Raw genomic sequence first — 19,365 nt, 5'->3', positions numbered from 1 at the left:
CAACCCTCTGCCCTTTACCATTGTAAATTAATATTAGCTGCTTCAGTCCAACATCTACATTACCAAGATGATAAAGATGAACCATTGTGGATATTTCAGCAAGACGATGATCCAAAAACTTAGCCAAGGAAACTCTCAAACGGTCTCTGAGAATGAAAATTAAACTGTTAAAAGGCCCAGCCAATCACCTGACTTGAATCCCAATAGAAAATATAAATTAAAGATCAGATTTGATGGACGTGACCAACAGAACCATAAAGATTTTTATACTAAAAAAACACCTGAGATGTATGTGACTTAATGCTTTCATCTTCATGCTGCCATCACCAAAAAAGCCTTTTATATAAAGTATTAAATACATTTCAGTACTTTCTCCTTGTGCCATTTCATTGCTATTACACTTAATTTTACAGATTTTTTTGTTTTGTTTTATTTGTTTGTTATACTTTTATGTGTGTATTGTTTGGGTTTTTATCAAAAATCTGAAATATTATTCCAAGGACAAAACATGACATGTTCAAAACTTATTTGCCCCACTGTATTGTCTTGTTTTAAAGAAATAATGTGCCAAAATTAAGCAAGTTTGTCCTTAAAACAAGCTAAATAATCTGCCAATGGGGTGAGCAAAATAATCTTGTTTTTCCTTTTGACATGAGAATATTTTGCTTACCTCATTGGGAGATTATTTAGCTTGTTTTAAGATAAAACTAACTTCATTTTGACTTTTTATTTCTGAAAACAAGACAATGGTTTTGTTTGTCTAGAAAAAGCCTTTTGATTTATACTTTCAAATATTTGGACACAAGACAAAAACTCTTTATTATAAATAGCATTTTTTGCATTCTATTTAAATCAAGTATTTCTATAAGATGGTTGACCATATTTTTTTAAATATGCTCTGGTTAGACTGTCCCACAAGTTTTTATATATTGCTTGATTGTTTGAATGATGATAAGGAAACTATTAACTGAGCAGAAATTAAAAAAATAATAATAAGAAGAAACTAATTGTAAAAGTGTTGTTTTGGTAGCAATATATAATGTATTTTTTATCAATAGTGTTATTTTGCTTTTAATTTGAATTTTACAGTTTTAATTTGAAGTTTTACCTTTAGTTTTAGTCATTTTAGCTTTAGGCTAAATGAAAATGAGAAATATTTCATCGGAAACTAGCTGATATAAAACAATATATTTACATATTTAATTTATTTTCAAGTTAATGTTCAATTTCAAAGATTGCTTTAGTTTTATTTTATTATTTTATTAACCCGAGAATTTGTTCATGCGAAGTCAAGTGAACTAAAGTAAGCTTATAAAAAATTATAGGATGAAAAATGCCTAGTGGTAAAGTGCGCCGAGAAATAGCACTGAGGTGCTCAAGGCGACCCCAGTTCAATTCCCGGCTCGAGGTCCTTTGTCGATCACCCCTCTTCCACCCTCTCTGCTCCCCATGTATTCCTGTCTCATCTCTACTGTCCTATATAATAAAGGTGAGAAACCCCTAAAATTATATATTTTTAAAAAGAATGAAAAGTCTTGTAGAGTACAAGCGAACACCTATATATTAATTATTAATTAAAAAGTAGACCCCACCAAAAAAGTTAATTAAAGTCACTTAATATTACCTTATTATTATAATTGTGAAATTCAAGAGTGAATTATTTAAAAAATGACTATGATCTCTATCTCTGAATATTCTGAGTTTAACATTTTATTAAGACATACCTGTACAGTTAAAGTCTAAATTATTAGCCCTCCTGTAAATTTTTTTTTCGTTGTCAAATATTTCGTAAATGATGTTTATCAGAGCAAATTTTTTTCACAGTATTACCTATAATACTTTTTCTTCTGCAGAAAGACTCATTTCTGCTAGAATAAAAGCAGGTTTTAATTTTTTTAAAGCCATTTTAAGGGTAATATAATTAGCCCCCTTAAGCATTTTTATTTGATCGCCTACAGAACAAAACCATCGATATACAATGATTTGACTAATTACCCTAAGCTGTCTATTTAACCTAATTAACCTAGTTAAGCCTTTGAACTGCACTTTAAGCTGAAAACTATTGTCTAAAAAATTATCTAGTCAAATATTATTTACAGTCATCATAGCAAATATTAAATTAAGCAGTTATTAGAAAATAGTTATTAAAACTATTTTATTTAGAAATGTGTTGAAAAAAAATCTTCTTTCCGTTAAACAGAATTTAAGGAAAACGATATATGGGGGCTATTAATTCAGGAGGGCTAATAATCCTGACTTCAACTGTACATGAGGCAGACATGAAAATGTACTGCGTAGTGGGAATGAGCCAAGTGTGTGAAATGATGAGAGATGTCACCAATGATGTCAGCGTAGACCTCCATCTGGCCGTGCTGCTGGGCTAGCTGAAACGCTTCGTCGCTGCAACGTGACAAGACCAGGAACTGGATGGCTGATCCGTAATCACTCAAACGCAGGAAAAACCTGTGCGGCACACAGAACATTTATCACACTAACAGAGCATAATGGCAGGTGTCAAATCTTAATAATCTCGAAAAATCACTTTCCCTGGTTCAAAGATGCTATACAAGCTAAAAAATATCAAATGATCATCTCCATCTAGACTGACCTGGCAACCATTTTGGCTCCTTCGATAGAATGAGTTTCTCGTACAATGCGCACGGCTTCCTCAGGGTTGTTAAGATGCTCCAGCAAGATTCGAATCACGTTGTCCCAATCTCGTGCACTTTCATAGGCCATAGCTGCCTCTTTATATCTGTTCACATACATGTATCATATTTAAAAAGTGGCAGGCCATGAAATGATGGAATAAGTGGTTTTACAGTATTGTCCATAACACAACAAACTTCATGCAACTTTCAGAATTTCAACTAGGACTGAAAAAAATCTGCATAAAACCGTACTCGCAATTTAGCAAAAGCTGTGATTATCACACACAATCATGCACAGTTGGTGAATAATCAGAAGATTTAACTGATTTTACTCATTCAGCTTAATAATTAATATGCGTAATGATTACATTATAAATGTAAATGATTAATAAACGTACCTCTATGACAACATATAGATTATCGCGTTCTTGTTACTATAATTTTCCTGATAATAAAGTGGGTAATTATGCAATGGCTTTGTCACTGCTAAGAATAACTTGAAATATGTTGCGTGACTTATTCTGTGTAAAAAGCCACATCATTTTATTTTCAAAAATTTGACTGAAGTTATGTAGTGAGTTTGGATAAAATATGTGATGTTTCCATGTGCTTTCAGATGTAGCAGCAATTACAACAAAGAGCTGTAGTTCATTGAGAAGCTATGCACACATCTGTCCTTATCGCAAAAAAAGATTACCTGTGATTTGATTATTGCATATTTATATATGGCATTATGCAATATTTTGTGTAGTTTGTCAATGAACTTTGGGTCTGTGTAGTAACTACTGCTCCTTTTGCTGAAAACAGAACTGGCTTTACTGACAAAAGCGCATGAAAATCATCTTCATTTTATTGTGCAGCCCTACAATAAACCATTTATCGTGACTTAAATCAAAGTTTAGCAGTAGAGGTGTGAACCCACACTGATTCGTTCGGTTCAGTTCGGTTACCGGTTTCGGGTGCCATCTATTCGGTTTGTCCTTTAATACAAATAGTCAGATATATAAACTGTACCTTTACAAACTCAAGTACATGCACAGAACGACATGCACATTTATAGCAAATAAACAAATATAAATATCCCGCTCGCTTTCCGAGCCTTGTCTTGCGAATTCTTTTTTACACCCCTATGATTGGTCACGTGCTCAACAGAAAGGGCTGCGTTTTGCTCTAACGCTCTGGCGCTGTTCACCGATGACTGACACTGATAAACAGCAGCGGCGAACACAGCTCATCCATGATAGACGCGGTGGAGAAAACTCACTCTGCAGACACGTGCTCGTGTCTGTATCCAGAAGTATCACTGTATGTGTGATGGAGTCACTGTAATGGAGTTTAATTGTGCACAGTTTCTAAGTTTTTGAGTAGCTGGAGCATTGTAAATACTGGTGCTTGCTTCCCTTGACATAGTAAGCTACATAGTGCATATGAGATAACTGACATCAGTACGTAATAACCGGTTATGATTATTACTGAACCGATTCCGAATTGTCCGTGTCTGCATCGTGGTGCACCGAAGAAACAAATAATTTTAACACTCCTATTTAGCAGAGGGTTATTTGTAGAGCTGAGTTGAAAATTCATTCAAAAAATAGATTCCGGGATTTTCTAAATGCATTGCTATTCTCTCTTGAATCGATTCTGAGTTTAGTGTTTAACAGCAGAAGGCGCTGTGTGCTTTACAAATAGCCGTTTTGTACTTGCATCCAATTCCTAACACATACCACTTGAATCTAAAATAATAAAGTTAGGAAAGGTTTAAGTCAGAGAAGTCCAAACTAGGGCCCATGGGCCAAAGTTGGCCCATGGTAACCTTTGACTTGGCTCTCTATCCTACATGAAAAGATAGTGAGAACGATGGGGAGGGTTGGGTGAATGCCTTTAACAGAGATCGAAATTTCTAATTTAACATAACTTTTTTGTTTGTTTGTTTTATTTCGAAGCTACAAAAAAGCAGACAAATAAATGTTTAATTTAAATGCTGTAAATGAATCTGATTTTTAAAAATATAAATACTGTCACTCAAAGGATAGAGGACAATGCAGAAGACATCGGCAAGCAAATCAAGGCAAAAAGCAGGTGCAGCTTGACTAGTGTAAATCCATTCTGTTATAAATTGGATTGCTTTTTAATTGAATAAGATTATTATAAAAATTTAATATATATACTGCATTAGATAATATAAAACAATGTTTTCTAGTTATTTTTAAATATTTAATAAATTAGGAAATTAACAAATGGCAACGTTAATAAAGTTTGGCATTTTTACCTTCGGCCCACCACCCTCAATCAAGTCTGGTTTTTAGCCCTTCATATGAAAAAGTTTAAGTGAATTGCAATTGTATTCATAGTAAGCTGTTTTTACATTAATTTTGTGACATAAAAAACAACTTATATAATTCAACCTAATGCTCAAGTGCTCTTCCTCATGAGCTTTTGAGTGTTTGGTTAAAACTAGCCTAGGGCACCATCTGCTGGTAAACAATAAAATCAAAATTGATTCAATTGATATTTTACTTCTGTTATTTTACTTTTGTCCTTAATGAAGGTGTCTTAACACAATCTTGATTTGTGTAAAGTTCAATAGCAAAAAAAGGTGACTTAAAATGGTTATGTGCAAAGTGAGAAATAGATACATTGTTAAAAATATGGAAAATACTGGAAAAATGTTTCTGATTTCAGCTGAAAATATTAATGAAATATTATGGAGTGACTTTATTTAGATAAGTTTTTGAAAGGTGTTTCATATGAGGGATTTATATTGCATTTGCCACATACTTTCCATCAGCTTCTTTTGCCTTAGCGTACTGCAGGTGAATCTTTGGAGAAGTCACATGGGGCAAGAGCTCACCCACCTTCGCCCTGAACATAAAAGGGTTAATCATTATTATTTACAAAATTACTGTAATTTACAAGCTTGTTTCTATGTAAAATATTCACAACTGTTACTGTTACTATAATGTTGTTTTACCAGTTTTTACAGCGTATGTAGACGGAGGCAGCTTTGTCATAATATTGGCCTTTCTCATACAGCTGAGCTGCTTCTGAGTATTGCTGCACACAAACACATTTAGCCAACTTTGAAACAAGCACGAAGCTCTTTAACAGAGCAAATGAAAGTTATTTGATTGTTAATGAACACACACACAAACAAACACCTTCATGCTCTCCAGGATGGCTCCGCAGTCTTTTTTCAGAGCTCTACTCGGGTGTTTGATGGCCTGGTTTGCTCCTCTACGAATGTCACCCATTCGAATGGACATCCGAGCCACTCCTGCCAGACAGCTCTCATCATGATCCTGAAACTACAAACACATTATCAAAATCTGCTGTTTATGATCATGGTTCAAGATTTTCAAAATGACTTATTTATACAGCTAAAGTCAGCATTATTAGCCCCCTTTGAATTTTTTTTCTTTTTTAAATATTTCCCAAATGATGTTCAACAGAGCAAGGAATTTTTCACAGTGTATCTGATAATTTTTTTCTAGTGTTATTTGTTTTATTTCGGCTAGAATAAAAGCAGTTTTTTAAAAACCATTTTAAGGTCAAAATTATTAGCCCCTATAAGGTACATTTTATATATATATATATATATATTTATTTAGTCATTTAAATAATGTCAGTGGACCTGTTTTGTCTCATTTCACAATAATCAATCATACTAGCATAATACTAAGAATATTGTACACCATTTATTTTTGCTTGTATTGTTATTATTTGTTATGCATTTGTGTATGGAAATGTGCAGTATGAAAATACTCTGTTTTTAAATTTGACCTAGGTTAGGCGGTTTGATGACTTGTAAATGTGTAAACAATAAACAAAATGTTAATACATGTATTAAATTTTTTTTAAAAATGTTGGTAATTTAGCAAGCATGTAGACAATTTACCTTGTTGTTTCCTGTTGTTCCTTTCTCATAGTGAGCCAATGCATTCACATAATCTCCACTAGAGGGAGACACAACAACATATGTTTTATCAAGAGTAATTGAGTGCTGCAGGTGATTTTTTTTTTTTTTTTTTTTTTTTACAGAAAATTACTTTTCTGTAAGCCAAAATTTGCAAAAACATATAAGCGATTTACATTGTCCTGGAGTCAATCTTTTTTTTTTTTTTGCATGGTCTTTTGCTTAACTGCCTAAAATGATAAACACAAGTTCAAGATACTGTCATGCTTTACAACATAAAATGCATCACACTACCTTGTGTTTTTAAAAAAAATATTTGTACTTGCCATGTAAAAATCAGTTGCTATCATGCTAAATGATACTACAGAGGTTTTGGGGGACAATAAACATCATCATTACACAGAACAGGAAGACATATCAACTCACTGATGTTCTTTGTTGCCACTAGCGCATTGTGTTTGTAATCTGTAGGGTTTTTTTATATGACTGAAGGATTCATAGAAAAATCATGATGTAGACATGGACATTAGACAATTTGTATTGTATAATGTTTAATCTTGTATACCAGGGGTGTCCAAACTCAATCCTGGAGGGACGGTGTCCTGCAAAGTTTGGTTCCAACCCCAATCATACACACCAGGACTAGCTAATCAAGCTCTTACTCTCACTGCTTACCAATTCGCATACTTATACTACGCCCTAAAAGTATGTACTTTTTTGTCAGAGAAAAATATATACTTTTGAGGGTGTAACAAAAGAGTATGCAAGCTTTGGGACATACTACTTTCTCGTTAACAGATTGTTGTGTTGCTTAGTGATGAGCCCTGTAAATCATCCACAGATCATCCACATTTCTTTCAAATTTAATTTCCTACCTTATTGGAAAAACAGCAGCAGCAGGATAATCTGCCATTCAAGAGTATTTCATGCAGGAAAATCTCCTCAGATCTTTGCATAATTATGCATTCAGACATTAATGTCCAAACACATCTTTATATAAGTTCAGTATTGTTGTTGCAGATGAAATGTTGATGGATGGTTCTATACTTAAAATTTTTATTGGAAATAGTAAACCATCCAGGAACCATTGGCATACTCTTTTCAACATACTACGAGTTGGGAGATACTAATTATATTTTCAAATACTATTTAGGACGGATACTATGCGAATTGGGACGCAGCATCTTAACTCTCAAACTAGGCTTTCTAGGAACATCCATGCAGGTGTGTTTAGGCAACTTTAGGCAGCTAAAATCTGCAAGACACCGGCCCTCCAGGATCGAGTTTATCCAACCGTGTATAGTTTTATAAAATGACACCAGAACTCTGCTATTTCGGCCTTTAAAACTGTGAAGTTTTTTTTTAACTATGAGATGAGAATCATCTTGGTCACATAGCTTATTATCTGTAATAATACAAAATAAAAATACTATTATTCTCATTTAGAGTACTGCTGTAGCACTCTGTAAAACTGTAAGTGCTTTCATATGCCATCATCAAGCACATAAAAACATACACTATCACTACTAATAATTAAGTATTTTTACAGATTAATGTAATTTACTAATTCAAATTAGCTGACTTACACAAACTCCAGCTGTATGGCATATTCTTTAGAAATGAATGGGATCTCATCAGGGTCCAGTCTTTTAGCCAGCTGCAATGCACTGTCCCAATGCTGCAGATCCCTTCTCATCTACAGTACAAACACAACAGCAGCAGTAGTCAAAGTGACTTGGTTTAAACTCCTTCATATGCGTAGCTGCAAACATGTAAACATTCATGTATGTGTGTGTTTACATGTCTATTTTACCTCTAGAGCTGCCATAGGATATGAAGAAGTCAGATAGAGGTCCTGGGCTCGGTTGTAGTCATTGCAGAACATGGCCAAATGACCCGCCAGCAAATTTTGATCCTCTATTCCCTACAGACACAGTTGAGGACAAACAGATAAGAGTATAAAGAGTTCTGTCAATTTCTGTACAATTTTGTTGTTTCCTAAGGTGGATTCACACACACTATAGCTTCATTCATTCATTCATTCATTCATTTTCCTTCAGCTTAGTCCCTTATCTATCAGAGGTCGCCACAGCGGAATGAACCACCAACTATTCCGGCATATGTTTTACACAGCTAATGCCCTTTCAGCCGTCCGTTGAAAGAATTAATATCAGATCATTTCATGACAGTTGGAATCTGATTTTCACTCTTAACAAAGCTGTTCCTTAAGTGAAACACAACCCTGACATTGATTTCAATGATCGTAAATATACACAGATAAAGTTTGTATTAATACCTTTTTCTTAAATATTAAAAGTTGGTTTCATTATTTTTAAATTATGTTATTTGAAAATATTTATAATCAAAAAATGTACTGCTCTGTTCACCACCTTGGGTTTCTATTACAACATTATTTTTTGCATTATGGATAACATGCCATGCTTTGATTTGAAATATTATGATGCCCATATTTTGTAATCGGTAGCACCAACCCAAACGATTTCTTAATTTGCTATATAGATGCAATAGCCAATGTTATATCAAGTTGTTCTGGTGAAACTAAAGACTGCTTACATCTAAATAATCCATTTTGCTCAAATGTATGCCATATTTAGTTTCACCAGAACATAATGATATAACATTCTGTTTAAAAAGTGATGATGTCAAAAAGACCAATTTATACTTCTGCATTGAGTGTAAGCTGTAGGTCTTATAATCTATGTTTCCATCCAAAAATGTCAATTAACTTTATGCGCAAATCTGGATTTTCGAAGCTGCGTGAATCTTTTCTTTTTTTATTAAATGACTTGTGGCTCAGAAGGCAATCCTGACACGCAGGTGGTGTTTGAAGGCGTGAGACGCGGAGCACAGACGCTCTTGATTCTGGAGGTAATTAATAATATAATAACACTAATACTGAAACGGTTAAGCTGTTTTAGAATGAGCAAAACAACATCTTAGATGTTTTACAATGAGCACAGCTTGCTGGTTTGTCCATTCGCACACATTTTTATCATCACATGATCTCTTATAACAAAATCACATGACTTTTTTTAATGCGCATACTGGAATTTGTTTGGTAAAAGTGTTTCCGTCATAGTTTATGTGCATCTTTTCTTATCGAATAAAAAGTTTATCCTACTCAGTCATGTGCTTATGTTTTTTATGCACAATTTTAAAATATATGCACATCTTGCCGTTTCCATCAACTGTTTTGAAAATGTGGATGGAAACGGAGCTATAGCCGCATACACTTTGCCCAGACATGGACCCTGACAAACACCTTACAAAAAGGGTAACTAGATGACACAACGAAGCAGAGCACAAAATCTGTGATTGGTTGTTTTAGTAGCAGTGATGAGTTTGGCTATGGCCAAAAGTTGTGGAAGAGGAGCGAGGTTGGTCACACAAGTGTTAAACAATGAGTATATTTACATGGACACCAATAATCCAACTTTAATACGATTAAGACAATACTCTTATTAAGAGTCTACCATGTAAACAGTGATTTTTTTATGACCTTAATTCGATTAAACTCATAATTGAACTAAACGGAAATGGAATTAAGTCATTTGGAGTATGCCAATTTCAGTCGCATTATTGAAGTGCAGTACAGACACGTAAACACTGCAATCAAACAATTACTGTAATGTAGGATTTTCGCCACATTTTGCAACAGGATTATTTAAACATACCCACCTGTTTAACACTATTCTCTGCACCTACTGAGTCAAAAAAGGACCACAGACACCTGCATCATGAAATAAAGAGATTTTTTTCCCATACGGCGTGTAGTATCAAATTCCATTTAAACAATACTCTTCCTGCAGTTTATACTCGCATCCAATATCTCGTTTGTCACGGAGGGCATGCATGAAATATTCCTGAATGAAAGTAAAAGTGCCAAACTGCAGTTAAGGTCGACAAATTATGAATGAAACACCCGAAATTTCATGAAACAATGGAGGAAATGTGGATAGCATGGTGACGCAATGATGCTAATCAAATTATGTGCTACAGCCTGTAAAACATGATAAGAAAAGAAAATTCAAAAAACAACTTATGTAAACACCTTAATCATATTATGTCTTATTCAGATTAAAGCAAATAATTTGATCACTGATGTCCATGTAAACGTAGTCACTGTTGAATCCTGTGGATGTCAGAATCCTTCCTGCTCATCACCCGCTCACACTACCTATAGCTGCGATCACACTGGAGTTTGTGTGTGCGAAATTCTGTCGTACGGCACTGCGAAAAGGGGCAGGATTAAACAAGATGATTAGAAATTAAAAAAGCGAGCGATTGGTCTATGTTTTAAGTTTCTGTCCAGAGAGGTCATGTTTTGATCCTCTATTGGTCTCACGCAGTTAAGTGATGCGATTTCGCAGGTCAGAGTTCACCAAGCTTGAAATTTGCACCGCAGCGACATGTGAATCTTGACGCATGACCTTGCGTTTCCGGTCTGATGCATTCGAATGTGTAGTCTATGGGGAGAAAAGCCCAGTGTGACCACAGCTTAAGCCTGGAACATTCACTCATTCACTATCTGATCTACTTGTTATCACCTGGACTCATTTTTCTTCAGCTTAATAGCATTTACCTGTCATTGTATTATGTTTGCCTGTTCACCAGTTTGCCTGTCATCCTGTCTATTGTCTTGTCCTGTGAATCCTGTCATGCGTTTACCTCCACCGGCGTCATCTTGTTTCAGTTACCACCTGAATTTAAGTTCTGTTTGTCTTGTTTTCTTTTATTGTGTTGGTATTGATTATATTTCTGTTCTGAACAACCCTCTTTTACATTGTTTGTTTAAAGTATCATTAAATATCCATTCTTTCTGTTAATCCGCCTTTGTCTTCTCTTTGATCCGTTACAGTGGAGAAGCTCCAGATAAATACTTTTTGTTTTGTGTTTATCTTATAATTAAAGTTGCTGAACATCCTTTAGTTTTGTTTCTTGAATGAATTTGTTACAGAAAGTAGCATTGCACAAATTTCCGGTGTAAACTCAAAACACGAGTTTTTCCAAAAGTGTTGTTGCCAGAGTAGCACAAACAGCGCAAAAGTTTAAATATTCACAATGATATCAGCTATGTGCAATGTGTGTGCCATGCAGAATGGCGATCACTTGATGCAGAAGCATAAATCAGATTAATGCCCCTATTTAGACCTGCTATAAAGATTCATCAAACTGATTGGATTGCTTTTGCTGCATGTTAATTACAAGTGGAAACAGGGCCAGGTTTTTCAGAGCTAGTGACATGTGATGTGTTCAAACCTTAATGTCCTCTAGAGACATGACCATGCCAACATTTCCCATCATGCGATACACTCTGATGGCCAGTTCCACCTCCATGTGGTGCAGACAAGCCCTGCCCAGCTCACCCCACGCATCGCTGCTGTTCAGAGCTTTACAGATACTCCACGCATCAGAAAACCTGCGCTTACACAGACACACACACACACGCACGCACACACACGCACACACACACACACACATAATAAACATTGATGAAGAAATCAAGAGAAACTGGCTGCTATAATTGGTACTATTTACATTCAACAACCAAGCTATTAGAAGCATTTAGTTTTTTTTATTATTTGATGTTTTCCAGTTAAGAATGCGCAATAAACTCGAATATCAAACTAATGTAGCATGAAAATACCGTTTCAGCATGACAGCCTGCTGCAGGAATGACTGGAGTTTATCTTTGCTGGATTCACTGTGTGGGTTGTTAAGGAAGGCATGTGTGTTCAGAACCACGCTGTTGATTTTCCCACTCTGGGTCTGACATGTCAGCTCGCCGTTATGCAACAGCAAGGGCTTATGGGAAAAGGGCAACTTGGTGCCTCCAACTAGAATCACTTTTGAACCTTTAAAAAAACACACACACACACACACACACACACACACACACACACACACACACACACACACACACACACACACACACACACACACACGCACACACACGCACACACACACACACGCACACACACGCACACACACACGCACACACACGCACACACACGCACACACACACACACGCACACACACACACACACACACACACAAAAGCACACTAGTAAACTAAAATTCAATAGCAGTAAAATTATAAATAAATAAGTAAATAAATCAAGTATATTGTGATAAAAAAGATTTAACAACACTATCCAGATATGCACATTTCATTTGTATTATTTGACAATTTGAGGCTCTTCCTAAGGCAGCGTCTATGCCATCACCATCTTGAAAAATAAAGGACAACAATAACTAGAACCTAAAGTTCGTTGACAAACGTGACTGCGCTAGGAAGTTGGCAGGAAGCACAGAGGTTGATAAGTGGTTGCTAGGCGATTGCTAAAGTGTTGCTAAGGCATTACTAGGTGGTTGCTAGGGTGTTCTGAGTCATTCTTAGGCAGTTGCTAGGGTTTACTGGGTTGTTAATTAGTAAGCCTCATTTACATGTTTGATAAAATCCTAATACTTAGCAAGCCTTTCTAGCAGGTTATAGCATGTAGCTAATTGTTGTTAACATGTAGCTAATCAATCAAGCGAATACCCAGCTGTTCTGATGCTGAGATATCACTGTTGATAAATGGTTACTAGGCAAGTCAGTTTTGTTGCTATGGATCTGATTGACAGCTTGGATGATGCATCACAGCTCCTAGTGTTTTAAAATTTCGTTTAAAATCTAAAATTGAGTTAACGAATTGTACACGGACCATTTCCAAGACATATGTGCAATGTTTGCTGCAAAATGAAAATGGAAAAAAGAGAATCCATTTTCATTTAATACATCGCGACGAATGAAAGCCGATGTGAAATTGAAAATGCATTCTGGCCTGGCCACGCCCACATACGGCGGCCGTTGCTGCAAGGCGGGTATTAGATTTTGTCGTCACGGCTGCAGCGAGGACTATTTGGGATATTTGGCAGCATAAACATGGTGAAGTCTGTTCCTCAGCTGCTTCATGAAGCTGCACACGCCCTCGAGCGTGAACTGGGAAATACTTTAGAACACCAATCACCTCCTAGCTCAGTTAAGTAGGATTTAGGTTTGATATTGGCCGGACAATCGCGCACGCAGTTTTGGGCATCATTTGCAAATTACATTGACAGAACCAAAACGCACAGTAACGCAAAGCATAAATAAGTATTTCTAGATGATTACAGTAAATGGTTAGAGGCCAGACTGATTTACTATAGATAGCAAGGATACTATACCTCTCACAATATGGTACATACAAAGCAGAAATAGGCAATAGCTCTTGTCATAAGCATACACCTCAGCTAAGGCACCTAAATGTTTTTTTAACATTTAAATTATCATTTTGCTACAGTTTGTGCTTGTACTTTATACACATCAAATTCAGTTTGTGTATTGCATTTTCAATTTAATTTTAAACTTATAAAGCATTAAACTGTGGATCCAATTTACATATTAAAACCGTGTTTGAAATGAGAAATGCAAACGATGAGATTTAATTTTCATTTTCATTCTGCACCAAACATTGCACATATGTCTTGGAAAATGCTAATTGAAATACAGAAATACATTGCCATTTAACATACTGCACTGGCATTTTGCATATTACATTTCGAAATGAATTATGCTACTGATATGCTTGTATGGAGTGTGTCATGTCAGTGGTGTCACCTCTCACGCCAGAGACCCGGGTTCTATTCCAGACCCTGACTTGTGTGTGTGTATATGTATAGAATGTATCATATGTATGTGCATTGTATGGAGTGTATTAGGTGTGCAAATCTATGGAGTGTGTGTACATGTATAGAGTGTATCATGTGTGCATATGTATAGAGTGTATCATGTGTGCATATGTATGGGATATATGATGTGTGCATATGTATAGAGTGTATCATGTGTGCAAATGTATGGGGTGTGTGTGTATATGTATGGAAACAAGTTGTATGTGTTCATCAACTCCCAGTAGCTCAGAGGTTGTGTGCCTCAACTTTCACGCCAGAGATCCGGGTTCTATCCCAGACACTGACATTTGTGTATCATGTGTGTATATGTATAGCGTGTATCATGAGTGCATATATATGGAGTCTATCATGTGTGCATATTTTTACAGTGTATATGTAAGGAGTGTATACATGAGTGTATCATGTGTGCATATGTATGGAGTGTATCATGTGTGTATATGTATGGAAGCAAGTTGTATGTGTTCATCAACTCCCAGTAGCTCAGAGGTTACGTGCCTCAACTTTCACGCCAGAGATCCGGGTTCTATCCCAGACACTGACATTTGTGTATCATGTGTGTATATGTATAGCATGTATCATGAGTGCATATATATGGAGTCTATCATGTGTGCATATTTTTACAGTGTATATGTAAGGAGTGTATACATGAGTGTATCATGTGTGCATATGTATGGAGTGTATCATGTGTGTATATGTATGGAAGCAAGTTGTATGTGTTCATCAACTCCCAGTAGCTCAGAGGTTACATGATTCGACTTTCACGCCAGAGACCCAAGTTTATCCCAGACCCTGTAATATGCGTATTGTATGTCTATATGTATAGAATGTATCACATGTGTATATGTATAGAGTATATCATCAACTGTATGTCTGGAGTGTATCATGTGTATAGAGTGTGTATATGTATATAATGTAACATGTGCATATGTATGGAGTGTGTCATGTGTGTATCATATCACAGACCCTGACTTGTGTGAATCGTGTGTGTATATGTATAGAATGTATCATATGTATGTGCATATGTATAGAGTGTATCATGTGTGTATCGTTTGCACAAGTATGGAGTATATCATGTGTGTATATGTATAGAGTATTTCAAGTGTATATGTATCATGTGTGCAAATGTATGGAGTGTGTGTACCATGTGTGAATATGTATGGAGTGTATATGTACTGAATGTATCTTGTGTGCATATGTATGGAGTGTATCATGTGTGCATTTGTATGGAGTGTATATGTATACATGAGTGTCTCATGTGAGCATATGTATGGAGTCTATCGTGTGCATATGTTTGGAGTGTATCATGGGTGCATTTGTATGGAGTGTATATGTATACATGAGTGTATCATGTGTGCATATGTATGGAGTCTATCGTGTGCATATGTTTGGAGTGTATCATGTGTGCATATGTATGGAGTGTATATGTATACATGAGTGTATCATGTGTGCATATGTATGGAGTGTATCATGTGTGCATATGTATGGAGTGTATATGTATACATGAGTGTATCATGTGTGCATATGTATGGAGTGTATCATGTGTGCATATGTATGGAGTGTGTATGTATACATGAGTGTATAATGTGTGCATATCTATGGAGTGTATCATCTCTGTAAATGTGTAGAGTGTACCATGTGTGCAAATGTATGGAGTGTATATGTATACATAAGTGTATCATGTCTGTATATGTTTCAAGTGTATCATGTCTGTAAATGTGTAGCGTGTATCATGTGTGCATAGGTATAGAGTGTCTCATGCGTGTGAAATGTATCATGTGTGCAAGCAAATTGTCTTTCTATGTGTTCATTAACTCCCAGTAGCTCAGTGGTTACGTGACTCCCCTCTAACGCCAGAGACCCAGGTTCTACCCCAAACCCTGACTTGTGTGTATCGTGAGTGTATATGTATAGAATGTATCATATGAATTTGCATATGCATGGAGTGTATCATGTGTGCAAATGTATGGAGTGTGTGTATCGTGTGTACATCTATAGAATGTATGTCTATGTATAGAGTATCGTATGTATTGTGTGCATATGTATGGAGTATATCATGTGTGTATATGTATTGAGTGTATCATGTGTGCATATGTATGGAGTGTATATGTATTGTGTGCATATGTATGGAGTGTATCATGTGTGCAAATTTATGGAGTGTGTGTATCATGTGTGTATATGTATGAAAGCATGTGTTCATCACCTCCCCGTAGCTCATTTTTGGTTACGTGACTCAACTTTCACACCAGAGTCCCGGGTCCCAGACACTGACATGTGTTCATATGTATAGTGTATCATGTATCATGTGTGCATATGTAAACAGTTTATCATATGTATGGAGTGTATAATGTGTGCAAGCACATTACGCAAATAACATTTTGGTGCTTTAGCTGATGTGTACTGTATGGTTACGACTAGAGTTATTGCCTATTTATTTTGTATGTACCATATTGTGAGAAGTATAGTATCCTTGCTATCTATAGTAAATCAGTCTGGCCTCTAACCATTTACTGGAATCTTTTAGAAATACTTACTTATGCTTTGCATTACTGTGCGTTTTGGTTCTGTCATTGTAATTTAAAGATGATCCCTAAAACTGCGTGCGCGAATGTCCGGCCAATATCAAACCTAAAACCAACTTAACTGAGCTAGGAGGTGATTGGTGTTCTAAAGTATTTCCCAGTTCACACTCGAGGGCGTGTGCAGCTTCATGAAGCAGCCGAGGAACAGACTTCACCATGTTTATGCTGCCAAATGTCCCAAATAGTCCTCGCTGCAGCCTTGATGGCATAATGTAATACCCGTCTTGCAGCAACGACCTCGTATGTGGGCGTGGCTAGCCCAGAATGCATTTTCAATTTCACATTGGCTTTCATTCGTTGCGATGTATTAAATGAAAATGGATTCTCTTTTTTTAATTTTCATTTTGCAGCAAACATGTTTTGGAAAATGCTAACTGAAATACAGATATATATTTCCATTAACATATTGCATAATCGTTTGTGTATTACATTTCAAAATGAATTTTGCTACAAACATCCCACAGTGTTATGTTGAAAATGCAATCCTGCATTTCCTAAATGTGAGTGTAAATGCATGTAGGACAAATGACGTTTAAATGATCATTTTGCTACAGTTTCCGCTTGTACTTTATACAAATCAAATTCAGTTTGTGTATTGCATTTTCAATTTAATTTAGCAACTAATAAAGCATTAAAATGTGGATCCAATTTACATATTACAACAGTGTTTGAAATGAGAAATACAAACAATGGGATTTATTTTTCATTTTGCACCAAACATTGCGAATATGACTTGGAAAATGCTAATTGAAATGCAGAAATACATTGCCATTTAACATATTGCATTGCCATTTTGCATATTACATTTCGAAATTAATTATGCTACTCATATGCTTCCATAGGGGGCTACTTCGTTAAACGTGAATAGGTGGCACTGTTGAGCCAATTTGCCACACCCTCCACTGAAACCAATATCAAATGTAAATTTTCATCACTACTGCTGTGTGTGCAAAGTTTTATGAGTTTTCGAGCATGTTTAGAGCGTCAAAAATGTGTTTAATTTTTGCGAAGCGAAGAAGAATAAACAGCAATTCCAAGGCATCACACAACCGGTGCTGGTGCTCAGTCCCTAATAATTAACATGGTACTCTGGTTAGTTTAACTATGTCATGTATAAATACAAATATGACACACTAAAAATCTCAAAATAAGTGGTGATAGTCCCTGTCTTAAGTGATTTACTGAATCATTTGTTCAAATGATCCGCTAAAAATAGCAGAATCATTAATTACCGAAACAGCTGCTTCTCTTTTTATTAATAGATCACTGAATCATCAACCCAAATGATTTATTCAGGAATGAAACATCCCAGTGTTGGTCTGAGATGCACAAATATTCTGCTCCAGCTTTGTTTCAAACTGTTTGTGTTGGGAAAACAGAAAATAAATGATTATGTCTAAAATGTATATCATCAAATATTAACGTATTTGTTTAACTGCTGTGCTTAAAAAATAACAATCTAACTTTTCCAGTCTCGATCACTCTAAAAATCTGACAGAAAATTTTGTAATGTAAAATTACTTAAATAAATCATATCTTATATTTAAAAAAAACCCTGAATCACAGGGTCTTTTTTGTTAATTTTTTGCATAGCTAGTTACGAATTTGATAATGGCAGCTTGCATACTCTTAAAACAACTTTGGTATTATCGTATTCATTTTCCTTCAGGTTAGTCATTTATTTATCAGGGGTTGCCAAAGCGGAATGAACTGGCAACTATTCTGACATATGTTTTATGCAGCGGATGCCCTTCCAGCCGCAACCCAGTACTGGGAAATACACTCTCACATTCACACACGCACTCATACACTACGGCCAATTTAGTTCATTCAATTCACCTAAAGACCATTTCAAGGTGGTCATGTCACTTGGTCCATGAATATTTCCTGCATGTTATCAAACTCTTTCATAACTGTAACAAGAGGCAATTCAATCACAACTAAGGCCCAATCCCAATTCTACCCCTTAGCCCTTACCCTTACCCCTACCCCTCGTTTTACGCGTTCCCATGAAGGGGTAGGGGTGTTTCAATTCTCTTTAGCTTGAAGGCGTAGAGCTAAGGGGAAGGGGTAAATAGCCCTTCGACCGAAGATTTTTCAGGACCACACTCGAAACCAAGGGGTAAGAAAATTTCCCAGAATACACCAGCCACAACAGCAGGATCGCAGCACCCGGAGGTAAGGAGATCCACAAATTAGTATTTTTTGTCATTATTACGAATTTTTACAACAAACAAACATATGTTTTAAACATATTCATAACCACGTTCGTCTTTTACCGTCATGCTTTTAAAAAAAAAAAACGCTAAATAAAAAACCGCTAAATTTCGTGATCTATAATCCCTATTAATAACTCCTGTATAGCAGTCCCACAACATTCTGACAATCGATGACACTCGAATACCCTGTCATAACAGTCAAGTGGCTGTGAATGAGCTTTTTACAGTGTCTGCTATAATGTTAATGTTGTTTTTGTGTATTTACATGG

General features: G+C 35.8%; 1 protein-coding gene across 1 annotated transcript in view; it reads right to left on the bottom strand.

Moving 5' to 3' along the window:
* The window catches only part of wdr19 (WD repeat domain 19), a 52,732-nt gene that overhangs the window by 14,425 nt on the left and 18,942 nt on the right, over nt 1-19,365 (bottom strand). Inside the window, 10 exon segments of the mRNA XM_056460195.1 lie at nt 2,339-2,463; nt 2,609-2,755; nt 5,430-5,513; nt 5,623-5,705; nt 5,810-5,956; nt 6,547-6,604; nt 8,151-8,260; nt 8,378-8,488; nt 11,845-12,004; nt 12,233-12,440. Of these exon segments, the coding sequence (XP_056316170.1) occupies nt 2,339-2,463; nt 2,609-2,755; nt 5,430-5,513; nt 5,623-5,705; nt 5,810-5,956; nt 6,547-6,604; nt 8,151-8,260; nt 8,378-8,488; nt 11,845-12,004; nt 12,233-12,440 (1,233 nt within the window).

The sequence above is a fragment of the Danio aesculapii genome, chromosome 1, assembly GCF_903798145.1.
Source record: "Danio aesculapii chromosome 1, fDanAes4.1, whole genome shotgun sequence".
Classification (NCBI taxonomy): Eukaryota; Metazoa; Chordata; class Actinopteri; order Cypriniformes; family Danionidae; genus Danio; species Danio aesculapii.
The sequence above is the reverse complement of the archived record's forward strand: the minus strand, read 5'-3'. Positions and strand labels throughout refer to the sequence as shown.